This window comes from Nyctereutes procyonoides, unplaced genomic scaffold (assembly GCF_905146905.1).
Source record: "Nyctereutes procyonoides isolate TBG_1078 unplaced genomic scaffold, NYPRO_anot_genome, whole genome shotgun sequence".
NCBI lineage: Eukaryota > Metazoa > Chordata > Mammalia > Carnivora > Canidae > Nyctereutes > Nyctereutes procyonoides.
The window spans coordinates 36678418-36705180 of NW_026575048.1; the positions used below are offsets into that span (position 1 = coordinate 36678418).

Below are 26763 nucleotides of genomic sequence, written 5' to 3' on the forward strand. Positions count from 1 at the left end.
CCCGGCCCATTCACTCCCCGGTTTAGGATTCAAGTCGACCCTGTAAAACGGAGGGACCAAGATCCGGCGGAACCAGAGGAACTACATTTCCCAGCAGGCCGTGGGCTCCGAAGTGCCCGTCCTTCCCGGCGGCGCGTGTGGAGCGGTCCCCGGCTCCCCGTGTGCAGGCGGACGCATGGATGCCCCCGGCCGGTGGCGGAATCTGCCCAGCGGGCCTAGCCTAAAGCACTTGACTGACCCGTCTTACGGAATCCCGCAGGAGCAGCAAAAGCCAGCGTTGCAGGAACTGACACGGGCGCACGTCGAGTCCTTCAACTACGCGGTCCGCGAGGGGCTCAGCCACGCGGTGCAGGTGAGCGCGGGGTCCTGGCGGGCTCGTGGGCTCTGCGTTCTCCAGCGCCGCTGGGTCCTGCGCCTTCCGCGAGGAGGCGAAGCCCCGGGCGGGGCTGGCGGGGAGGCTGCGCGTGTTGCGCCGGGGGTCGGGCTGGGGGCTGCGGGGTGGGGGTAGGATCAGGATCCAGGAGGCGGGGGAGGCGGGGGCGAGCGGGGCCTGGGCGGAGTGGGGCAGGGGTCCCGGAGAGATGCTGGGCGGTCACGGTGCACTCCTGGATCGCGCCAGGCTCCGCGCGGGGCCCGGGCGTGGAGTCGAGCGGACTAGGGGAATACTGGGTGAACCTGCGTCTGCGGGATTTCTCTGCGACTCGAACGGTGGTGTTTTGTAGGCCGAACACCTGTTTTGTAGATGTTTTGTAGTTTCAGCGGGGTGGGGTGAGAGTGAGGAAGTGCCCCGTGGTTGGTGGGCTTCCCAGGCATTCACCACGCACAGACTTTCACATCCCTGGGAGATTTACTTCTCTGAAACTTACCTGAAGAGGTTCTCTCTCTCTCTCTCTCTTTTTAATTTTATTTATTTATTCATGACACACACACGCACACACACACACACAGGCAGAGACACAGGCAAAGGGAGAAGCAGACTCCATGCAGGGAGCCCGATGTGGGACTCGATCCTGGGAGTCCAGGATCATGCCCTGGGCTGAAGGCAGATGCTCGACCGCTGAGCCACCCAGGCGTCCCTCGTGATACATTGTTTCTATGTATGTATGTATGTATGTATGTATGTTCAATTTGCCAACATATAGAATATCACCCAGTGCTCATCCCGTCAAGTGACCCCCTCAGTGCCCGTCACCCAGTCACCCCCACCCCCTGCCCACCTCCCTTTCTACCACCCCTTGTTCCTTTGCCAGGGTTAGGAGTCTCTCATGATACATTGTTTCGATTGAAGTACATGCAGAAAGTGTAGTCACATGGATCAAGGTGCTGCACCCTAGCTGGTACCATAATACTCTGTGAAAATATTGTTACATAAAACACAGTCAAGTAAATGACTACCATTTATAAAGTCAAGGGAAGAGTAGCATTTGTCATTTTTGTTTATTTAGAGTTTTGCCCAATTCGGAGGGGGGAGGGTGGATTCCTTCATTCTGTGAGTCCAAATTGATGCCTCACAGGCGGCTTTTCAGAATTACGGTCAATTCTCATTTTTCAGGAATTCATGTTTGTGAATTGCCTACTCACTAAAATTTATTTGTAACCCCCAAATCAATACTCAGCAACATGTGCAGAATGGTGAAAAATTTTAATTGCCCAATGTGCATGGTCCCAACTGAAGTCCAAGAAGGTGATGCTCTGCTTTCCTGTTTCAAGCTCTCATACTAATAAGTATCCTTTTTGAAGTCTGTCCAGTTTTTCTTGTTCTGGTGCTTTTTGTTGGTGATTTAACTGTTTAACATTGCTCTCAAACACAGTGCTAAAGTGCTGTCTAGTGTTCTAAATGTAGAAAGGCTGTGATGTACCCCTTTAGAGAAAATCTGTGTGAGATAACCTTTGTTCAGTCATGAGTTAGTGCTGTTGGTTCTGAGTTCAGTGTTAATGAATCAACAATATGAATTAAATAAAGTGTCCTTCAAACAGGGTTATGTACTGATCAGTTGACAAAGTGTGATCAGAGACTCACAGGAACCTAACTTTGTATTTCCCCTAAGAACAGTGGTTCAGTATTCACTAATTCAGTGTTCATGACTCCTTTATAGATCGTAACCGTCTCAAGTAATGTGATTGTGTTGAGATATAGATAGTGCAGCTGTGGCTTGAGAAAGTGAATATTCTCCCTTTTAAAAATTAATGCTTCATCCTTAAATAGGGTATAGATTAAAAAAATTATAGAATATTAAACTTGTAACAATGACAGCTTTAGATAAAATTTTAAAACTTAGAAAAGGTCAATTGAACTGACATGAGGGGGAGAACCTTCTTTATATTCTTGGCATCATTTCTGGCATTCTTGTTCCAACGCTAAGGCTAGGAGGTTGTTCATAGTTAACCTGTAGGGGAGCTCAGTGATGCCCCTTCCTCTGAACAATAGAGCTTCCCCAGGGGGTAGGGCAGAGGAGAAATGGTTAGGAATGGGAAGAATCACCCACATGGCTCTGGCTGCAGTGCGAAGCCACTGTGGAATGAAATGTACAAATATCAAAGAATGGCGTTAGAGTGTCTGCTCCTAAATCAGGAGGATGTTTCCGTATCCTTGCCTGTTAGCAGCAGTCCCATTTATCTTGCTATGTACTTAGCAGACACCAGGTATAATAGAGAAGTCAGGCACTTTGAACAGCTTTGTTCTAGACACAACTGTACTCCAGAGCCTACCACGAATTTGACGTGCATTAGACACTTACTTATAATCTGAATTAGCGTGCTAGAGTTTTAGGGACTTAGGGGATGAGTAGAATAGATGTAGCTTTAACCATCTTCTTAGATGTGTCACATTTAGCATTATGGGCATCAGTGCTTGTAGAACGTGTGGGGTTTGGAAGACTCTTAGAGAAATGCACCTTAGAAATGCAAGCAATTGGGATCCCTGGGTGGCGCAGCGGTTTGGCGCCTGCCTTTGGCCCAGGGCGCGATCCTGGAGACCCGGGATCGGATCCCACATCGGGCTCCCGGTGCATGGAGCCTGCTTCTCCCCCTGCCTATGTCTCTGCCTCTCTCTCTTTCTCGCTCTGTGACTATCATAAATAAAAAAAAAAAAAAAAGAAAGAAAGAAAGAAAAATGCAAGCAATTGATAGTGTGAACTGTCTTTCAGGCTATACCTCCCTTTGAATTTGCTTTCAAAGATGAGCGGATCTCTCTTACTATTGTGGATGCTGTCATCAGTCCACCCATGGTTCCAAAAGGGAACATCTGCAAAGAGCTCAACATTTATCCAGCAGAATGCCGGGGCCGGAGGAGTACCTACCGTGGCAAGTTGACAGTGAGTACATGTGACAGTGCGTGACTCTCAGACTGTACATTTTTTAGAAAAAGGCTGATACCTAATAAAATTTATACCAGATTTCTGCTTTCTTAGTACTGCCATCTAAGAGACCCTGTCTTCTATATCTGAAGCATAAAATCATTCACTTTATGATCTTCTTCCTTATTCTTTTAAAATTCTTGTTCTTATAGATCCAGATAATTTCTTTCCATTAATTTTTTTTTCCCTCTCTCTCTCATTTTTATTTAGGCTGATATCAGCTGGGCAGTGAATGGAATCTCAAAAGGAATCATTAAACAGTTTCTTGGCTACATTCCCATCATGGTGAAGTCTAAGCTCTGCAACTTACACAGTCTTCCCCCCAAAGCCCTCATTGAGCACCATGAAGAAGTAGAGGTAACTTATAGCCAGTATGCTTCAAGGCCACGTGATGCTAGAAAAGGCTTGGGTTGGGAGTGAGAAGATAACGACACTTGTCAGTTGGAGTCAGTTTTTCTTTCTGTGCTTCAATTTCTGGATAGGAAAATGGGTCTTACTACCATGTGTGCATCCTGTGTAGGGCTCAGAATGAGTCTCAAACAAGGGAGTGTATAAAAAGTGGCCACACAATTAGAGAACATTATTATGGAGGAAGAGTTGATTTTTCCCGAATTTTCTATATAATACACATTTAGAGATGTCTGCTTTACGAGCATTAAGATTCTGTGAACATACTAAATGCTTCCCATACCTTCCCTTCAGCATCTTTTTCAGCTGCATTATGTGGTTTTGCAGTATTGAGTTGAAGTGATCACAGAGAGAGACTGTGTTACGTCTCGGGATGAGGGTTATGGTGTCAGATGGGTTTGACACCAAACTGCTCTACTTGCCAGTTACATGGTTTGGGGCATGTTCCATCTTTCTGAGCCTTAGTTTCTGTGGGGCATAACAACTGTGCCACTCATTATTATGAGGATTAAATGGAATGGTGACATAGAACTTATACCTGCTTCATAGTGGGCAATCAGTGTGTAGTAGCATTTTATTTATTACAGAAGTGTGATACTAGAGGTATTAAGAATATTTTCCTCTTTAGCTCATCTGAATTTCTGGTTTCCAAAGTTTTTACACAAAGTTTTTAAACTTATTTAGAAAACCTTATTTGCCTAGAAGGAAAATGGCTATTGTTTTCATGTCTTTAGAGTAAGTTTTTTTGGTTTTGTTTTGTTTTTTAAATATCATTTGAAGATGGGGCACCTGGGTATCTTAGTCAGTTAAGCATCTGCCTTCAGCTCAGGTCATGACCCCAGGGTTGTGGGATCAAGCCTCTCATCAGGCTCCCTGCTTGGAGGGGAGTCAGCTTCTCCCTCTGTCTCCCCTCTCTGCTCTTTCTCGCTCTCTCTTGCTCTTGTCTCATAAATAAATAGATAGATAGATAGATAGATAAATAAAATCTTTAAATAAATATCATTTGAAGACAAATCATTTTAGGGGACAAAGGGCAAGTTAGGTCAAGTTTGTCCAGTGGAAGAGAGTACCCTGATTTTCTTCCATACTTTTCTCCCAGGTCCCTAGAACCTTTCTAATGCACTGAAAAAGACTGTTAATTCACAAACTGATAGTTTCCAGATAGTTTCCAAGGGATCCATAGACCCTTTTGCCTCTGTGCCTCTTTTGCACCTTGCACTGCATCTGACAGCGTCATGTTTACAATGAATGTTTCTTTGTTTAACAAATTATAATTCATCTCTTTGGCAGGAAATGGGAGGCTATTTTATAATTAATGGCATTGAAAAAGTCATCCGAATGTTGATTATGCCTCGGAGGAATTTCCCCATTGCAATGATAAGACCAAAATGGAAAACCAGAGGGCCTGGCTATACTCAGTATGGTAAGTTGTAGTGATCTTTGGAATGTTCTCTTAGAAAAGTTTTGTTTTTCTAGTAAGCATTTCTGTTAAGATTTTATAGTGGGGGGTGCCTGGGTGGTTCAGTCAGTTAAGCACCTATCTTCAGCTCAGATCATGATCCTAGGGTTCTGGGATCCAGTGCTGTGTTGGGCTCCCTGCTCAGCAGGGACTCTGCTTTTGCCACTCCCCCTGCCTGTGTGCGTGCATTTGCGTGCTCTTTCTCTGTCAAATAAATAAATAAATTTTAAAATTTGTTTACGTGAGAGAGCACAAGCAGGGGAGAGAGAGAAAAGCAGACTCTGCTGAGCTGGAAACCTGATGTGGGGCTTGATCCCAGGACCTTAAGATCATGACTGAGCCAAAGGCAGACACTTAACCAGCTGAGCCACCTAGGTGCCAAATAAAATCTTTCCCAAAAAAGGGGGCGGGGGGGGGGGCGCCGAGGTGGCTCGGCAGTTTAGCACTGCCTTCAGCCGAGGGTGTGAACCTGGAGACCCGGGATCAAGTCCCACGTCGGGTTCCCTGCATGGAGCCTGCTTCTTCCTCCGCCTGTGCCTCTCTCTCTCTCTCTCTCTCTCTCTGTCTCTCACGAATAAATGAATAAAATCTTTTAAAAAAAAAAAGGATTTTATAGTGGGAAACCCTTTCTATTATGTATCATTTTGTTCACATTGAAATAACACGTATATTTATGATACTACATATGAAGATGAAGGTTGGCCTGACTGAGAGGTAGGTGTGGGCCTCAAAAGTCTTCTGGTGCAGACTACCATGGCATTCTTCTTGGGGTCCTTGGCTGACAGACACCTGACCTCTGAGCACTCTCTGTGACAGTGCCTGGCTTCATAAGACATTTTGCATTCTTGGGTAACCTTACAATTAAATAATTTATTCTAATCTAAAAATCAGCCTCTAATGATAGACATACGTACTATATCTAGAATAATAGCATCTCAGCAAGTCCAAATGCCTAGTCATTTATTCTTTTGCATCACTGATGCAGAGTGTCTTAGCAATCTTTGTTTAAAGCTGAAACAAACTTAAAATCTAAAATTTTCTTTTTCTCATTTGAACTCTTAGATTATGCCATCGTCTCCTGACCAGATTCCACAGGGTATGGGGGGTATAAAATGCTATATGATCAGATTCTGCAGGGTGCTAGCGATATAATGTGTTGTAAGACATGGACCCTGCCCTCTAAGGAAACTTTGAAGTTTGATTGAATCTGTAGCTTCAGTTACTTTGAGTGGTTTTCAACCCAGGGAGATGGTGCACTGTTGGGGACATTTGGCAAGGTTTGGAGACATTTTTGGTTGCCAGTCTTACCTAACCTTGGTGATTTGGCCTTGTTTTAAAATTTTTTTTCTTTAATTTTTATTTATTTATGATAGTCACACACAGAGAGAGAGAGAGAGAGAGGCAGAGACACAGGCAGAGGGAGAAGCAGGCTCCACGCAGAGGGAGAAGCAGGCTCCACGCACCGGGAGCCCGACGTGGGACTCGATCCCGGGTCTCCAGGATCGCGCCCTGGGCCAAAGGCAGGCGCCAAACCACTGCGCTACCCAGGGATCCCTTGGCCTTGTTTTTAAGAGAGTAAAGGGACGCCTAGGTGGCTCAGTGGTTGAGCATCTGCCTTTGGCTCAGGGTGTAGTCCTAGAGTTCCAGGATTGAGTCCTGCATCAGGCTCCTTGCATGGAGCCTGCTTCTCGCTCTGTGTGTCTGACTTTCTCTTTCTGTGTTTCTCATGAATAAATAAATAAAATCTTAAAAAAAAAATTAAAAATAATTCAGAAAAAAATGATGATCGAAGCAGTTACAGTATCACTAAGTTTTTTACTTTTTGCTTTGTTTCAATAGGAATCTCCATGCACTGTGTGAGGGAGGAACATTCTGCTGTCAACATGAACCTTCACTACTTGGAAAATGGCACGGTCATGTTGAACTTTATTTATCGGAAAGAACTCTTTTTTCTTCCTTTGGGATTTGCACTTAAGGTGTGACATAGTGAATATATTTATTTTGCTATGAAGAGCTTCACTGGAAGTCACATTTGGGGCAGAATGAATATGTTCTCCAGAGCAGAGTTCATGCTGTAACAGCTTTGCACTGCTCCATAACAAATTATCCAAAATTCACTGGCCTAAAGAATCAGTCAACATTTCCCTCTCAGGATTTCTGTGGTCAGGAATTTGGAAGTTCCTGTGGTCGGGGACACTTCTGCCTCAAGGTCTCAGGAGGTTGCAGTGAGATGTCAGAGCGGCTGCAGTCATTTAGAAGGCTTGACCAGCAGCCAGAGGATCCACTCCCAAAGTGCTCACTCTTGGCTGGCAAGTCAGTACAGTCTCTTGGCAGGAGATCTCAGTTCCATTCTGCGTGGGCCTCTCCATAGGCTGCTTGAGGCAGCTGTCTTCCCTGAGAGGGTTAGCCAAAAGAGCAAGGCTGACCCGCAGTCCTTGTTATGACCTGTCCTTGAAAGTCACACATCCACTTCTTCACCACATGGTCTTGGTCACATGGGCCCATGCTGACTTAGTATGGGAGGAGGCTATATAAGGCTGTGAATACCAGAAGGCAAGGATCATTGGGGCCATCTTGCTATCTTGACATACAAGCCCTGCCTTATTTTGGGGAATTCATTTCGATTCACCAATAGTGGAGTAGTTCTTATTCTTGGATATTAGAAAAATTGAGAATAGTTACCTAATGAGTGAAATCGTTTAGTTATTACTACCAATTAAAAAGAAAACCTTTCTTTTTTTTTCTGTTCTAGGCACTTGTCAGTTTCTCCGATTATCAGATTTTTCAGGAGCTCATCAAAGGCAAAGAGGAGGACTCTTTCTTTAGAAACTCAGTTTCTCAGATGTTAAGGATCGTAATGGAAGAGGGTTGTTCCACACAAAAACAGGTCCTTAACTATCTAGGTGAACGCTTCAGAGTAAAGCTCAGTCTCCCTGACTGGTATCCAAATGAACAAGCTGCAGAATTTCTGTTTAAGTATGTGTGCTTTTGCTTAAACTGTTTTTTGTGGGGTGGAAGGTGTCAGTGGTAGTTTATATTGATTGTTGTTAGGGCTGGTGAGTCATCTGGGACTCAGAATGGACCTGTGGGTAGGATTCTGGTCTAAGGAAGTGGGGGCTAGCTCTGTTTCTGTGGCCATCCTCACCTTTCTTTTTGTGGTACTTTCATTTTATTTTATTGTACTTTTACGCTTTTATTTTGAAACAACTTCAAACTTCCAGAATTGCTGCAAAAATGGTACAGTGGATCTGCAAAAAAAAAAAAAAAAAAAAAAAGGTACAGTGGACCCTTACATTCACTAGTTGTCTTTTTTACTACATTCACTTTCTTAATTTCTTTGCATGTAGATAAATGTTTTTCTTTCTGCAGCATTTGAAAGTTTTGGGCATCGTGTCCCTTTATTTCCCCAAGGCAAGGACTCTGTTATGTAACCACCATATAGTTACTAGTGCCATCCAGTAGATAGCCACAAGTCCCATACTGAGAACTTGAATGGCCAGTGCAACTGAGAAGCTGAATTCTTAATTTTATTTAATTTTAATTAATGTAAATTAAAATGTCTACATGTTGCTTGTCATGCCATATTGTCCAGCAGAGCTCTAGATTTTGTGACTATGTACAGTCCTTTTGCTAATGTTGCTAGTAAAGATGAAAACGGTTTTTTGAAAATGAGTAAATAGGAATAAGTAAATAGGAATTGGGAACCTTGATTAGTACTAGTGGCAACTGAATTGTTTTAAGCTTTAATTTTTTGTTTTGACAGCCAGTGCATCTGTATCCACTTGAAATCCAATACTGAGAAGTTTTATATGCTTTGTCTCATGACACGGAAACTCTTTGCTTTAGCCAAAGGAGAGTGCATGGAAGACAATCCTGATAGTTTAGTGAACCAAGAAGTCCTCACACCTGGTCAACTCTTCCTTATGTTTCTGAAGGTAAACACCTGCTGCTTTCACCGTGGGTAGTGGTCCTGCTTGCGGAATGGTGAGACAATTTCCAGCAGTAGTGTTTCCTATGTATTTATGATTTGTAGTTGTGGCATTTTATATAGTCTTGCCTTTTCTTTTTGTTTGTTTAGCAGTAAGGGAGTTAATCAAAGATCTTAGTTTATATCAAATTCAGAAATTTCTTTAATGCTTCTTAGAGGCTAAGTAAAGACAACATCAAATGTTGGTCATAACATTAACGGTAACATGTTACTGACCTAACGTGTGCGATCTCCTTACTTTTGTACCAGCTTTGTTTTAAGCTTCCGAGCCTCTGAATTTGGGACATAATAATCTTCAGGAAGGTACAGAACATTGACATAATCTTAATTACAGGCTTCGTTAGCTATTTCACAGAGTGTTGCAGCAGAGATTGAAGTGTCCTGTGATTTCTGTGCTTGGTTCTGAGGGCTTCTTATTGGGCGGGGGGTGGGGGTGGGGAGCTAGAGATACTGCAGAGCTGCCCTTTTTAAGAGCAGATTGGGTGGACGCTGTTCATCATCTTCTGTGGGGTCTCCCCTCCCTGCTCAGCTTTATACGCCTAAACCTTTCACTGGAAAGGCTGGTGAACCTTATAGGATGGCTTCTGAGAGGCCTCTCTCACTTCTCTAGCCCTGTTGTGTGTAGGCCTTACATAGAGACAAGTCCCAGTCATTCAATTGCTTTTCTAAATCTCAAAGGTGCTAGAACCCCCCAAAAAAAACCACGAATTGGCAGGACAACCTGACCTGCCCTGACATGACGCTATTTATAATTTTTATTGATTCTACTTAGTGTGACACTTTGTGTGTTTCACTGTAGAAATGTGTTTGATTACAAGCCAGTCCCTCAGTCTTTATACTACATGTTAGGTTTATGCACCTGCTACCTTTCTAAACTCTGGAAATACTCTGAAATACATTTGGCCTAAGCAATCCTCTAATGCCCTGCTTCATGAAGAAAAGTTTGTTGTGAGGATTAAATAAATAAGCAAAGTACCATTTTACAGTATGCACCCAAGAACTACTAGCTGCTTGCCCTAGCAGGTTAACAACAAAGTGGCAGTAGGCAGAGAGAGTTAGCTCCTCATTCTTCCCGCCGCCTCCTGTCTTGGGTTACAGAACTGCTTCTGGTATCTCTGACCCTCAGTTCTGTGGCTTTCGTTTTCTCTTCTCTTCTCTTCTCTTCTCTTCTCTTCTCTTCTCTTCTCTTCTCTTCTCTTCTCTTCTCTCTCTCCTCTCCTCTCCTCTCCTCTCCTCTCCTCTCCTCTCCTCTCCTCTCCTCTCCTCTTCTCTCTTATTTTCCATTTGTTTTAGATTTATAGGAGAAGAAAACATCAGTCTTTCCTATGATCTTGTCAACTATCTTGTATGTTGGGTGTCATTTGAGATACTGAGCTCTTCCTAGTTGATTTTGTTAGGACAGTGGGCTGCTGCTGCTTGGTCTCAAAGCTTTGTTTTTGTTGCCTGTCTCCGGTAGAAGCTGTTTTGACTGCTTGATTAAGAGCATTTTAATGAAAAACTTTTCTAAAACCAAAGCAAACCGTTTTGATTCTTTCCATTTGTGTCAATAATCTTGACTAGGAGCAACTTTGCCCCACTCCAAGGGATATTTGATGATGTGTGGAGACATTTTCGGTTGTCACAGCTTGCGGGGATGCTTTTGGCATCCAGTGGTTAAGGGCCAGGGATGCTGCTAGACATCCTACATGCATGCAGGGTGCCTCTGCACAAAGAGCTATTCCAGCCAAAATGTTGATAGTGCCAAGGTTGAGAAACTCTGATCTACAGGAATTTGTAGCTTCTGTCTTAAGAATGCCTAACCTAAGGGCAGCCTGGGTGGCTCAGTGGTTTAGTGCCTCCTTCAGCCCAGGGCATGATCCTGGAGTCCCAGGATTGAGTCCCATGTCAGGCTCCCTGCATGGAGCCTGCTTCTCCCTCTTCCTAGGTCTCTGTCTCCTTTTCTGTCTCATGAATAAATAAATAAAATCTTTAAAAAAAAAAAAAAAGCCTAACCTATAATAGTGCATTGAAAGGCTGGTTTTCAGGGTTATAGGCCACATGTTTTCCATGTCAAATGTATATGTTGTGGGCCTTTGTTGTGGGTAGATTACGTAGGAGTAAATACAAAAAGCAAATAATCTGAATATAATAGTTTAAATTTTATTTCAGGAAAAAATGGAATCTTGGTTAGTGTCTATTAAAATAGCTCTAGATAAGAGGTCTCAGAAGACGAATGTGTCCATAAACACTGAAAATTTGATGAAGATTTTTAATCTGGGAACAGACCTTACAAAACCATTTGAATATCTTCTTGCTACTGGGAATCTGCGTTCTAAAACAGGTAAAATAAAACAGATTGGCTTCATTTTAAGTTAAATCTTTTTTTTTTTTAGACATTAGTTTTTTTTTTTGTTTTTTTTTAATTTATGATAGTCACACACACACAGAGAGAGAGAGAGAGGCAGAGACACAGGCAGAGGGAGAAGCAGGCTCCATGCACCAGGAGCCTGACGTGGGATTTGATCCCGGGTCTCCAGAATCGCGCCCTGGGCCAAAGGCAGGCGCCAAACCGCTGCGCCACCCAGGGATCCCTTAAATTAAATCTTAATTGCTCAGTATAGGTTCTCTTTAAAAGTGAACTTGTCTCTTCGATTTCACATTGTAAATTTGACAAGTGTGTGTCAGTCTGAAAGGCTTGAGACGAGGCATCCGTAGAGCTTAAATCCATTTCTCATTGTCACATGCATCTCTGTGCCTCCTTCCATAGTACTAACGACAGTGTAGATCTGTGAGTGACAGTTACCCGGACAGGCAGTTTGGAAGGGTAGATACATGCCCGTCCCTAAACTAGGTGCATCAGCCAGGCCTGAAAAACTTAAGTGGTCATTGAGAGCCCAGATAATCTGCTGGGGTTTTTTTTTTTTTTTTTTAAAGATTTCATTTATTTATTCATGAGAGAGACAGAGAGAGAGGCAGAGACACAGGCAGAGGGAGAAGCAGGCTCCATACAGGGAGTCCTATGTGGGACTTGATCCTGGGTCTCCAGGATCAGGCCCTGGGCCGAAGGCTGAGCCACCTGGGCTGCCCTCTGCTGGTTTTTTTAAACAGATGGTCCCGATACCATCTTTTTTTTAGGACTAATAGCTTCTTACATACTCTCCAATTCCTTCTGATGCATCCCATTTAGTTGCTGGCTGTTTCATGTTCCTTTAATGTTTCCCACAAAGGAGGTAGTAGTAGAGGGGAGAGGGAACCCATGGGGCTTATATAATTTGGGAAATCAAGATTTTGACTGCCTTTTTACTACTAATTTTGTAAACTCTTCCTACTCATCAGAGCTAATAAACTTTATGGTAACTCCATGATTTATAGTGTGCTCTGAGTTTTCTGTCCCCAGAGCCTCAAATTAGAATAGACTTTGTTTTTTAAGTTGAACCTGTATTTGAATGATTTTTGTTTTATTAAGGTCTTGGCTTCCTGCAAGATTCTGGACTTTGTGTTGTGGCTGATAAGCTGAACTTCATACGCTATCTCTCCCATTTCCGCTGTGTGCACAGAGGGGCTGATTTTGCCAAGATGAGGACCACCACAGTACGCAGGCTGCTGCCAGAGTCCTGGGGTTTCCTTTGTCCTGTGCACACCCCAGATGGGGAGCCCTGTGGCCTGATGAACCACTTGACCGCTGTGTGTGAGGTCGTCACACAATGTGTGTATACGGCATCTGTTCCCACTTTGCTCTGCAGCTTGGGTATGTTGTGTAAGGTTTGAAACAGTCTTATTTGGGTATGTGGGTTTTAACAGGTACAGACTATTAAGTTAGACTTTTTGAGGTGCTGAGCAGAGAATTCCTGCAAGAATTCTGTTTCCTCTTCTACACAGCAGTTGGGCTGGTTCCTTGGCTTTTCTGTAGGTCGGGTGCATTTTTTGAAAATAAGTGAAGGAGAAATTAAATGTTGTAATTTTGCTCTTTCACATTCTCTCCCTCAAAAGACGTCATAGCATTTGAAATAAAGCAGCATTCAGCATTTAATATTGGAAAAAACATTTGGAGTCACTCTCCCTGCATCTGGTGGCTTAACTCCTGGACCTCTAAGTAGGAAAGAAGGTCCTTTTGCAGGAAAACAGTTAAAAAGGTGTTGTTAGTCTGTACCCTGGTGTTAATCAGAGACACAGCCTTTGTTCCTGGGGACTTCTAGCCACTCTCTCTGCTTTGGCTGAATGTCCTGGAATGACCACAAAAGCACTAGTATTAATGTTGCGGTTACAAATACATTTTAGCAAATAGGCAAATTCACAGGTGTGGAATCCACAAATAATGAGGATTAAATGTAGTTAGTTAGGTTTTGGGGGAAGAGTTAATCTGTTTGTCAAAATGTAGAAGGTGTGCAGTGGAAAGTCTCTCTTAGATCCCTGGCCCCCAGCTGCTCTCCCCTCAGATGGACAGAGTCATTCATTTCTTGTGTGTCCTAGCTGAAATGATTTAGAAACACTCAAGCGATACAAAAATGTTCTGGTGTAGAGACAAGATAACTAGATGTCTAAAATGATGAAGTGGCTGTTGAGCCCACCTGGAGGGAGTTTTTAATGTAAGAAAAAGTGTTCAGATGTGAGCCTTCTGTTTGTTCCCTTCCACCAGGGGTCACTCCAGTTGACGGAGCTCCACATCGACCCTACAGCGAGTGCTACCCTGTCCTGCTAGATGGCGTCATGGTTGGCTGGGTGGATAAGGAGCTTGCTCCTAGCATTGCAGAGTCTCTCCGACATTTTAAGGTTATCTTGAGTCTTTGTGAATTGTTCTATCCCTTCATCGTAAGTCGTCAGTCCTTTTCTGGTTGTTGAGATAGCCCCAGGGCCGTCTAGAGTGGTCAGGGGGTCTGGAGGCCAGAAGCTAATTCCCTAAGTGCCTGCACATTCCCCAGAGTTGCAGAATCTTGTCTTGGGCTGACCTCAGAAGTCGGGCTCTGGGGCAAATGCTTTGACCTGCGCACAATTTTTTTTTTTTTTTTTTTTTTTTGGTAGTTTCACCGAGGCCCTAGTCTAAGAAATCTTAACTTTTTTTGTTTTGAAAATACTAATGGTGGGGTCCCTGGGTGGCTCAGTGGTAGAGTGTCTGCCTTTGGCTCAGGTTGTGATCCTGGGGTCCTAGGATCGAGTTTCTGTATCGAGCTCCCCGCATGGAGCCTGCTTCTCCCTCTGCCTATATCTGCCTCTTTCTGTGTGTCTCTCGTGAATAAATAAATAAAATCTTAAAAATAAATAAATTTACATAACAGAATTTACCATCATAACCATGTTTAAGAGGCTTTCTACTTCTAATGAGGTCTGTTTGGGTAGCCTGTATTTTACCCATGTTATTTTGATTTCTTGGAGTTGTGCAGAGTATACTCATAATTTTAAATTTTAGTTTCAGTAGTTTTTTTGCTGTTGTCATTTCTTAGTACATTTGTGTCTGCCCCCCCCCCTTTTTTTCTTGACTAAGTTAAACAAGGGGCATTTGTTGGTTTTTTTTTTTAAAGAACCAAGAATTTTGATTTGTTGCTTTGAGCCTTTTTCGGTACTATACCTTATTAAGTTCAGGTTTTATCTTTGTTAACTTGTGGGGGTTTTACGTATGTGTGTTCTGTTTGTTTGGGGTTTTTTTAGCTTTTATGTTAAGAATTTAATCCATCTGTTTTTGTTGATGATTGTTTAGCTGTGAATCCCCTGAAGTTCTGATATATAGGTCTTGTTATTTTTTTTCACATTTTTGTAATGTGTGTTTATATTTTACCCTGGAGTTGGTTAATAGAAGTTTTGTTGTTTTGTTTTTTTAATTTCCAGGTAGAAGAGCCTTTTCATTGAGTACAGTTTAAAATAAAACCAGTAATATACTACATTCTAGACATCAGAGGACAAAGTTTTACTTATGCATCCACGTGCACCTTCTTGGTTTACCTTTCCCCCAGGCTCCCCTTTACCAGTTTGCCACATAGTGAGGTACCACCCACCCCCCCAGAAAGTAGGGCTTTTGCCAATTCTGGATATGAGGTGAGTAGCATTCTGTGTGGTGATGAGACTGGAAGGACACAAAGTTATTACTGGCATAACTGATTTAAATTTTTTTTTTTAAGATTTTATTTTTTTATTCACGAGAGAGGCAGAGACAGGGAAAGCAGGCTCCATGCAAGGAGCCCGATATGGGACTCGATCCCAGGACCTCCGGGATCACGGTCTGAGCCGAACGCAAATGCTCAACCACTGAGCCACCCAGGTGTCCCACTAATTTAATATCTTGATGCTGCTTTTTATATTTGACCTCCTTTCCCATTCTACCCACCTCCTAGGTGACAGGAGGATAAATGTGAAACACATCACTTCTTAATTGAGCTCTGTTGAAACAGGTATTAAAAGAAAAAAGAATTCCTCCCTGGATGGAAGTGGCCCTTATCCCCATGACAGGAAAACCAAGTTTATACCCAGGATTGTTCCTGTTTACCACTCCTTGTAGATTGGTACGGCCTGTACAGAACTTGGAATTAGGCAAAGAAGAACTAATTGGAACTATGGAACAGGTATGTAGAACATTGTGATTGATGCCTGTATATGCTCCTGTTACAGTACACAACTTTCGGAGACTTAATAACCACTCTTTTTTTAAAGTGTTATCGGGGTACCTGGGTGGCTCAGTCAGTTAAGTGTCCAACTCTTGATTTCTGCTCAGGTCATGATATCAGGGTCATGGGATTGAACCCTAAGTCGGGCTCTGCACTCAGCAGGAAGTCTGCTTCACATTCTCTCTTTCCCTCTGTCCCTCTGCCTGCTTGCATGAGCACCTGTTTCCTCTCTCAAAAAAAAAAAAAAAAAAAACAAAAAAAACCAGAAAACTTCTTTTTATAAAGAAAGTGTTGTTGTTCTTTAATAACAATTGGGCATTTGAAAAAAATCAGAATTTACTTTCTGCCTCCTACCAGAACAAAGCAGTTTTCACATGTTCCCTCACTGTGCTTACATATCGAGAAAGAGAGTTGGTGGTCACATTACCTGCCTTCCCATCCCGCCCAGCTCCTTTGCACCTGACTCTGAGTCAGGTGGTGAGGTGGGAACATTCCATTAGACTTAATATTTGCCTACATCTTTGCAGTTGCAAAACTGTGGGCTTTGTGCTACCTCAAAATGTCTCTCTTCCTGTCCTTCACAGTTGGACCAGGGTAGATTTAGAATGAAATGCATCAGGCAAACAGTATTTCTGACTGGAAGCTTCTCCGTGCTTCCCAGTGGATCCCATCAGTGTTCATGATATGGAGTGGGAACGTTTGCATTCACATCTTTGAGTCCTAAACTCAGAGAGAGGATGAGTTCATATGTTAGCAGTGAGTTATTCTGTGCCTTGAACTTCCTCACCCTTCCTCTCTTCCAGATCTTCATGAACATTGCCATCTTTGAGGATGAGGTTTTGGCTGGAGTTACCACTCACCAGGAGCTCTTCCCTCACAGCCTGCTGAGTGTGATTGCCAACTTCATCCCCTTCTCCGATCACAACCAGAGTCCCCGGAACATGTATCAGTGCCAGATGGGTAAGATGGAGTGGAGGGTGGTGGGATTCACACAGAAGAAAAGTGCTTATAACTTTTTTATTTTGAAATAATTTCAAATTCAGAGAAATGTTGTGGGAATGGTACAAAGAACTTCTGTAAGCCCTTTATGTAGATTCTGTTAACATGTGCACTATTTTCCATTTGGAGGTAAATTGCAAACACGATGCCCCTTTATCCCTAAATATTTCATTGTGTATTTCCTAACAGCAAGGATGTCTCCTTACATATAACAAGGGCAAATATTAACATCAGGAAGTTGATGTTAATGACATTGATATTGATGTCATTATACTGTTCTATAGTCCTTACTCTGATTTTGATTGATCATCCCCAAAATATGGTTTATGGCAAATTTTTTTCTGTGTAGCACCTAGTCCAGGATCATGCAATGTATTAGTTGACACATCTCTTTAGTCATTTAATTCTTTTTTTTTTTTTTTAAGATTTTATTTATTTATTTGACAGAGAACAAGCAGGAGGAGCAGCAGGGAAAGGGAGAAGCAGGTTCCCCCCTGAGCAGGGAGCCTGATGTGGGGCTCCATCCCAGAGCTCCAGGATCATGACCTGAGCTGAAGGCAGTCATCTAGACACCCTCTCCTTAGTCTTTTATTTTTATTTTATTGTATTTTTTTAAAGGTTTATTTATTTATTTATGATAGAGAGAGGCAGAGACACACACAGGCAGAGGGAGGAACAGGCTCCCATGCTGGGAACCCGACGCGAGACTCGATCCCGGGACTCCAGGATTGCGCCCTGGGCCAAAGGCAGGCGCCAAACCGCTAAGCCACCCAGGGATCCCCTCCTTAGTCTTTTAAATTAGATCCTTAGCCTTTGTCATTTTTGATTTTAACATTGTTGAACAAAAATATAGTTTATTTTGTAGAATGTTTATTGATTTGGTTTGTCTGAGATCTTGTAATTTGATTTTTGAAGAACACAAGCCCTTGTAGTCACCCACATCTTATCACTTCCGGTGCTCTGCCTACCTAATGATTCAGGTTTCCATTGAGTGTTGCATCCTTTGAGCCTAAAAAACCTTCCTATAACATTTTTTATAGTAGGTTGCTGGCTACAAATCCTCTTAGCTTTTATTTCTCCAAAAATGTCTCTATTTCATCTTTACTTGGAACTGGATGTACGATTCTGGTTTGACAGTTACTTTTTTTTTTTTTTTAGCACTTAAGAGATGCTACATGGTCTCTTCTTGGTATCTAGAAGTCAGTGATTGTTTGATTGTATATAATGTATTATTTTCCCATCCTTAAGATTTTCTCTTTATATCTGGTTTGTAGCTGAGTAAGTATGATATGTCTAGATATGATCTTTGTGCTTGCAGTTTACTGATATTCTAAAATCTGTTTTAAAAGATATCATCAGGGGCACATGGGTGGCTCAATTGGTTAAGCATCTGTCTTTGGCTTGGGTCATATCTCAGGGTCCTGGAATGGAACCTCACATTGGGCTCCCTGCTTAGAGGGGAATCTGCTTCTCCCTCTCCCCCTACCCCTCTCCCCTGCTCGTGTTCTGTCTCTGTTGTGTGCATGCTCTCTTTCAAATAAATAAAATCCTTAGGGGAAAAGAAAAAAAAAGACTATGGGTTCTATTATGTTCCTCTGAAGAGGATTGGTCTTATCTTTAATTGTTAGGTAGTGGAACAGAGCAGTTGAAGTATGTTCTTCTGGCCTGAGGTGGGCTGCTCGGATCTGTCCCATGCATGCATAGTTCAGTCCACCGAAGATTTGACTCAGTTTATATGCAGAATTTCAGGCTCTTTACTGTTCCTTCCTTTCTAAAATATCCCCTCTTACATTTTAGTTGCTCTTGTGTTCTGTTTTTTTTTTTTTTTTTTTTTCTCTTGTGTTCTGAACTCTACTCCTTGGTTCTTCAAGCCAGCAAGACTGTAGGTCTCTAAGTTGTAGCCACTATACTGACTGGACCATCAGGCAAAAGCAAAAACATTAAAAACTAAAAAAGCTAGTAGTTCACTCTGTTCCACTTCTTTTGTTCAAGTGTAAATTCGTCTCCAGTACCTGATAGCTCTTGGTTATTTTCCAGTGGTTTCAGATTTTGTGTGTGTGTGTCTGTGTGTGCATAAGAGGTGATTTTCTGTTTTATATTGTTCTGGATTTTATGTGCTGAGAGTGGTCTTGTAGGAGCAGCATTTTATTACTGGAAACTGGAAGTCTCCTTTTCTGTCTTTTAAAATTCCACTATGTATGTATGCATATATATATTTAGTCTTAACATTGTTTCAAATCGATACTCTATAATGTAAAGTAGTACAAAGAAGTCTTACTTCCCTACCCTCTGTACCCCACACCCAGAATTAACAAACACTGGCATTTTGCTGTGTAAGAAAATAATCTAATTCGATAATAGTTACTGTCCCCTTTTCACCCCTTCTCTTCCACTAGTAATACCCTGTAGTTTTTATATATATATATATATCCTTTATTATCTCCTTTTTTATGCTTTTTTACATAATATACATGTCCCCATAAACTAGGTATAGAATTGTCTGGGATGTGTTACAAATGTACATAAATCATACATTAAATGACATTCTGTGCTTTTTTTCCCCCACTCAGCATTGTTTTCAGGGTCTGATTGCATAGATACATGTGAGTCTGCTTCATTTTCATGCTGTGTATTGATTTATTTCTCTGTGATGTATATTTTATTGTTTCCAATTTTATATATGACCTTTATAATCAAGGGGAAAAAACAAGATGCTACAGGCTTGGTTTTTTTTTTTCCCTTTGTAGGGAAGCAAACTATGGGCTTTCCACTTCTCACTTACCAAGCCCGATCAGATAATAAACTGTATCGTCTTCAGACCCCACAAAGCCCTTTAGTGAGACCATACATGTATGATTATTATGACATGGATAACTATCCAATTGGGACAAATGCCATCGTTGCTGTTATTTCTTACACTGGGTATGATATGGAAGATGCCATGGTAAGTTCTACTAAGAGATGTAGTTCCATTCCTTTTAATTTTTAACTTTTTCATTTACTGTTTTTCTGTATCCCTGCACATGAGTATTCTGTTAAATGATTAGTTCCTAGTCTCCATTGAAAGTGGTAAGCCCTGAGGGATATTCACTAAATATTCAGATATGCATATATTGTGCATATTTGAGTGCATAGTATGAGTAGATGTTGAATGAATGTAGTTTTGGATATATATACCTTTTATATTCATTATGCATGATTAGGCTTTAAGCCCTTTATAAGTGGGTTTTGTTTTTTATTTATTTTTTAAAAAAATATTTATTTATGTATTTATTCATGAGAAACACACAGAGAGAGGGAGAGACATGGGCAGAGGGAGAAGCAGGCTCCCCGCAGGGAGCCTGATGAAAGGAATCAATCCTAGGACCCTGGGACCATGACCTGAGCCAAAGGCAGACATTCAACCACTGAGCCACCCAGGTGCCCCTATCAGTGGGTTTTAATAGTATAGAAAGCTTGGAAAATTTGGAGGTTTTTTTTTTTTTTTTTTTTTTTAAGATTTTATTTATTTGTGGTGAAGACGCTTGACCACTGTCCCAGGATGGCGATACCTGTGGCCATCACTCTTTCTGTAACCCTGAGGTGAACACTCTTTCTGTAACCCTGAGGTGAACTGAGGCTGGCAACCCCACATCATGTCGATGCTGAACCGAGCGACTCAGGCCCTCAGGAAGCCCGAGGCCAGAGGCATGATCCGGACCATCATGCGGGCAGGCCAGGCCACATCTGGGCCTCCACTAGGTCCCATCCTGGGTCAGAGAGGCGTTTCCATCAACCAGTTCTATGCAAGGAGTTCAACAAGAAGACAAAAGACATCAAAGAAGGCATTCCTTTGCCCACAAGATTTTTGTGAAGCCTGATAGGACATCTGAAATCAAATTGGACAGCCCACTGTTGCCTACTTCCTGAAAGCAGCTGCTGGTATTGAGAAGGGGGCCTGGCAGACAGGGAAGGAGGTGGCCAGCCTGGTGACCTTGAAGCATGTGTATGAAATCGACCAAATTAAAGCTCAGGATGAGTCCTTCGCCCTGCAGGATGTGGTTCACTCTGTCCTCTGTGGTTCACTCCATCATTGGCTCTGCCCATTCCCTGGGCATTCGTGTGGTGAAGGACCTCCATTCAGAAGAGCTGGCAGCTTACCAGAAGGAGCAAGCCACATTCTTGGCTGCCCAGAAAGAGGCAGATTTGGCAGCCCAGGCAAAAGCTACCAAGAAGTGACCCTGTCTTCCACATGCCAGGATTTTGAAGGGAATGGCTGAAATGGAGGCCAGTTGGAAAAGCTGTACCGAAGGGGTGGAAAGAGGCAACACCAAGCTGATTATTTCCCTGACTTTAAATTATATATTTTTACACATATGACAATATCAAGAAATCAAACTTAAACATCCTTCTGTCATCAAAAAAAATTTTTTTTATTTATTTGAGAAAGTGTGTGCACACAAGCAAGGGAGAGAGGCAAAAGGAGAGGGAGAGGCAGGCTTCCTGCTGGGCAAGGAGCCCAATGAAGGGCACGATCCCAGGGTCCTGGGATCAGGACCTGAGCTGAAGGCAGATCCTTAACCAACTGAACTACCCAGGTGCCCCTGAAATTTAGAGTCTTTATATTTTTTTTAAAGATTTTATTTATTCATGAGAGAGAGAGAGGCAGATACATAGGCAGAGGGAGAAGCAGGCTCCACTCAGGGAGCCCAATGCGGGACTCGATCCCAGGACCATGGCCTGGGCTGAAGGCAGGCGCTAAACTGCTGAGCCACCCAGGGATCCCTGGAGTTTTTATTTTTATTTTTTTTTTTTTTTATGATAGTCACACAGTGAGAGAGAGAGAGAGAGGCAGAGACACACGCAGAGGGAGAAGCAGGCTCCATGCACCGGGAGCCCGACGTGGGATTCGATCCCGGGTCTCCAGGATCGCGCCCTGGGCCAAAGGCAGGAACTAAACCGCTGCGCCACGCAGGGATCCCTCCCTGGAGTTTTTAAATTAGAATGCCAGTTATCCTAAACCAAGTATTTTAATTCTAGCCATCTTTATTGTGAAAATCCCCATTTGGCCTCAGTCTCTTAACGATTCTTTGACTTTGTAGATTGTGAATAAAGCCTCCTGGGAACGAGGCTTTGCCCATGGAAGTGTCTACAAGTCCGAGTTCATAGATCTCTCTGAAAAAATTAAACAAGGAGATGATAATCTGGTGTTTGGTGTCAAGCCTGGGGACCCACGGAGTTTGCAGAAGTTAGATGATGATGGATTGCCATTTATTGGAGCACGGCTGCAATATGGAGATCCATATTATAGTTACCTGAACCTCAACACCGGGGAAAGCTTTGTGACGTACTATAAGTAAGTTTGGGTATCCAGTGCTGGTTTTTTGTTTTTTTTTTTTAAGATTTTATTTATTTATTTATGAGAGACACAGAGACATAGGCAGAGGAAAAAGCAGGCTCCCTGCAGGGAGCCCGATGCAGAACTTGACCAGAGCCAAAGGCACTCAACCTCTGAGCCACCCAGATGTACCCACCCCCTGCCCCAGTACTGTTTTTTAAAGGTGGTTTTCTCAGTGAAATTGCCAAGGTCAGTGAAAGTTATCTTGTAACAGGAGAGTTGTGGAAAAAATGTAAGTGGTAGCTCGGTTACTCAGTCATAACTGAATTGGTATTTCTTAAATGAGACACAGTTCTGTGTCTGTCTTTTTCTATTTCTCTTGTCAGTCTGTTACACAATTTGATAAGTTATCTGTGACTTCTTTGAAAACTGGGTTATTCAAACTTGCTATCTCTCTCATGAATGTTTTTTTGGTTTTTTTTGGGTTCCTAGCTAAAAATGTCAAGTTCATTGTGCCTCTCATTAAAATTGAAAATGTAAAAAAAAAAATTGTCTAGCTTATTTTACATCTGTTAAATGGTTTTAGCAATAGGTCTTTGTTATGGTGTTTTGGTAGTCTCTGTGACTATTCTTTCAGATGAGCAGAGTTCTGTAGCAAATCGAATCAGTAGCCCTGTTCATAAATACTTTCAGGGATATCAAATCTATTTGTACTGGAGAATAGATGAAAAAATAAATTTTGCAAATATCCTTTATGTCAGTAAAACTGAGGTGTCTTTGTAAGTTTAAAAATAATAGTTTGACCTTCTGTCTCCTTTTTTCCCCAGGAGTAAAGAAAATTGCATTGTGGATAACATCAAAGTGTGTAGTAATGACACTGGCAATGGGAAATTCAAATGTGTTTGCATCACGATGAGAGTCCCTCGGAACCCAACCATTGGAGATAAATTTGCTAGCCGTCATGGGCAAAAGGGCATCTTGAGCAGGTTGTGGCCAGTTGAGGACATGCCATTTACTGAGAGTGGGATGGTCCCAGACATTCTGTTCAATCCTCATGGTTTTCCCTCCCGCATGACTATTGGTATGTTAATTGAAAGTATGGCAGGGAAGTCTGCTGCTTTGCACGGTCTCTGCCATGATGCTACACCCTTCACCTTTTCAGAAGAGAACTCGGCCTTAGAATACTTTGGTGAGCTGTTAAAAGCTGCTGGCTACAACTTCTATGGCACTGAGAGGTTGTATAGTGGCATCAGTGGGATAGAACTGGAAGCAGACATTTTCATAGGTGTGGTTTATTATCAACGTTTACGCCACATGGTCTCAGACAAATTCCAGGTTAGAACCACAGGAGCCAGAGACAAAGTCACTAACCAGCCCATTGGGGGAAGAAACGTACAGGGTGGAATCCGTTTTGGGGAAATGGAGCGGGATGCTCTCTTAGCTCATGGTACATCATTTCTCCTTCACGACCGCCTCTTCAACTGCTCAGATCGATCGGTAGCCCATGTCTGTGTCAAGTGTGGTAGTTTACTCTCTCCACTGTTGGAGAAGCCACCTCCTTCTTGGTCTGCCATGCGCAACAGAAAATACAACTGTACTTTGTGTGACCGCAGTGATACTATCGACACTGTTTCTGTGCCTTATGTTTTCAGGTATTTTGTAGCTGAACTAGCAGCTATGAACATCAAAGTGAAATTGGATGTCGTTTAACTTGATGTGGCTTTTTGGGTTAGGAGAACTATCAGATTAAAACAAAATGTGACTTTAGCTCAGTGAAGATATTACTTGGTTACTCTGGAGTTATTTTCAAGCATGTTAGTTTTCCACCAAGACTTGGCAACTAAGAATTCAAGATTTCTGAGTCTGACCAGTAGAGTAACTACTAAAGTTGATTTTCAGTACACTTGTTCAAAAATTCCATGAATATCTTAAATGATTCTACTGGTAAGTAGAAGGATATATAGGGAAGTCTTTCCAACCCCAGGGTCTTTGAATCCCACTTTCAGTGGGCAGTGAGTGTCGAACATTTCCCTGTCTAGAACAGAGCAATCCAATACAAATACAATGCAGGCCGTTTATGTAATTTTATATTTGCTTATATCCACATTAAAGTAAAAACAGAAGGTAGCTCTATCGAAGTGTAATTATTACATAAAACTGCATATAGTTAACATACAATTTGATGGGTTTGAACATACGCATACACTTGTCAAAAGTGATCACCACAATCAAGGTAATAAACATCACCTCCAAAAGATTCCTTGTGCCCTTTATGAGTGTGTGTTTGGTAAGAACACTGAATATGACAATCTAGCTTCATAACAAATGTTTGGATGTACGATAGAGCATGGTTAGCTACAGGCAGCATTTACTCACCTTGTAACTTAGAACTTTTCCAGCAGCAACTCCCATTCCTCTCCACCAGCTCCTGCTAGTCATCATACTAGTCTAGGTGTTTGACTATTTTAGATATCCCATATAAATGAGATCATGCAGTATTTGTGCTTCTGTGACTGGCTTATTCACTTAGCACAGTGTCCTTCCCATGTTGTTGCATATGGTAGAATTTCACTCTTTCTTAAGGCTGAATAATAGTCCATTTTGTGTGTGTGTGTGTGTGTGTGTAGATCTTCTTTATTCATCTCTCCCTCTTTTTAAAAAGATTTTATGAGAGAGAGATAGCAAGAGAAAGCACCAGCAGGAGGGGTTTGGGGAGAAACAGGCTCCCAGTGAATGGCCGTCGAGGCTGCAGTTAGGCAACTTCCCATGTGTGTCATGACAATGTCACTGCTTTTTTTTTTTTAATTTTTTTTTTTTTTTATTTATGATAGTAACAGAGAGAGAGAGAGGCAGAGACACAGGCAGAGGGAGAAGCAGGCTCCATGCACCGGGAGCCCGACGTGGGATTCGATCCTGGGTCTCCAGGATCGCGCCCCGGGCCAAAGGCAGGCGCCAAACCGCTGCACCACCCAGGGATCCCTGCCACTGCTTTTTAAACTTGATAACTCTTTATTTTAGTAAAATGCCCCCAGAGTCCACAAAACTCAGATTTGCAGAGGTTTTATTTTTTGGCCTTAGAACCTGCAGAAATTAGGAGGTACTGACCCCAGTGCAGCAGCCTTGGCCCAGGATTGTTTGCCTTGGCAGATATGTTCATACAGATGAATATAAAAAATTCTTTTTCTTTGGCTTATTGCTTTTTTTTTCCTCCTCCCTTCTCACCTTCCCCTAAAGAAAGCTACTTCTTCATTTGGTGGTACAATTATTTTTTTAACTAAAATAAGATAAAATTCTTAAAAAAAAAAAAAAAAAGTTGAGCAGGGTGGCTCTATCCCAAGACCCTGGGATCATGACCGGAACCAATGGCAGACGCTCAACCAAGTGAGCCATCCAGGTATCCCTATTTGTTCATTTCTTGTTCCGTATCTTAGAGACAATATTCATATACTATATTTTATTTAATGTAATATAGCCAAAATGCCATTTTCACATGTAATAAATACTAACAATTTATGGAGATGTTTTATATTCTTTTTTTCATACTAATCTCTAAAATCCAGTGGCTATTTTACTCATGTACAATATTTCATTGTATGGTTGTACTGTTCCCTACTGATGCATATTTGGGCAGTTCCATTCTTTGGCTATTATAAACAGTGTTGGCAGTAGATAAACTTATTGTCTTCACTCGTGAATACGTGCCTTTTGATATTAAACTTTACAAAGATAATTCTTGAGTCTGGGTTTAGGTGTCTATTACTAAATATAAGGCAGATAGGGGTAGACTGGGAAAAAGTATATCCTGGCTTTGCTTCATGAAACGTGGGGGGAAAAAAAAGGAAAAATACTTTGAGTCTCTTGGTTGATACTTCCACCTGCTGTTAGTAGAATCCCAGGTGAACTTACCCCATTCCAGTCTCTGCCTATATCACAATCCCATAGTGGAGGTATGTTGTTCCAAGTCTCCCAATTTTTTTAGGATCACTAAAAATGGTAATAAAATTTAACTTTGTTTCAAGTTTTAACTTAAATTCCAGTTAACATACAGTATAGTATTAGTTTCACAAGTAGAATTTAGAGATTCATCACTTACATATAACACCTAGTGCTCATCACAAGTGCCCTCCTTAATAGCCATCATCCATTTAATGATCCTGCCTGCCTGCCTCCTCTCTAGCAACCTTTAGTTTTTTTCTATAGTTAAAAGTCTGTTTTATGGTTTGCCTCTCTTCCTCCCACCCCCCCATGTTCATCTGTTTTATTTCTTATATTCCCCATATGAGTGAAATCATTTGCTTTTTAAAATTTACAGATTCGCAAACTTGATATTGGGACAATTCAGAGTTTAGTCCTATTTCACCATTTTTACATGCACTCATTTGTATATGTGTGTATAGTTCTGCTCAGTTGTATCACATGTGCAGATTGATGTAACCAACATAATCAAGATGCACAGCTACTCCACACCACAGGGCTCTGCCATGTTTTCCCTTTATAGCTTCCCCAACCCTATCCACCATCTTTAACCCCTGGGAACCACTAATCTGTTCTCCATCTTTATAATTTTTGTTGTTTCAAGAATACTATATAAATGGAATCATACAGTATGTGATCTTTTGAAATTGTCCTTTTCTACTCAGTGCAATTCCCCTGAGATCCACTCA

General features: G+C 42.0%; 1 protein-coding gene and 1 pseudogene across 1 annotated transcript; both read left to right on the forward strand.

The window, feature by feature from the left end:
• Positions 1 to 25612, forward strand: POLR1B (RNA polymerase I subunit B). The gene is made up of 15 exons (XM_055327470.1): positions 1 to 352; positions 3147 to 3314; positions 3567 to 3713; positions 5055 to 5187; positions 7063 to 7199; positions 7976 to 8199; positions 8987 to 9158; positions 11360 to 11531; positions 12657 to 12938; positions 13827 to 13960; positions 15571 to 15741; positions 16587 to 16743; positions 19530 to 19726; positions 21864 to 22117; positions 22927 to 25612. Exons 1-15 carry the CDS (start codon positions 176 to 178, stop codon positions 23807 to 23809), a joined length of 3408 nt encoding a protein of 1135 aa, XP_055183445.1. The 5' UTR covers positions 1 to 175; the 3' UTR covers positions 23810 to 25612.
• LOC129511028 (39S ribosomal protein L11, mitochondrial-like) lies at positions 20323 to 21832 on the forward strand (annotated as a pseudogene).
• Positions 25613 to 26763: the final 1151 nt, after the last annotated feature.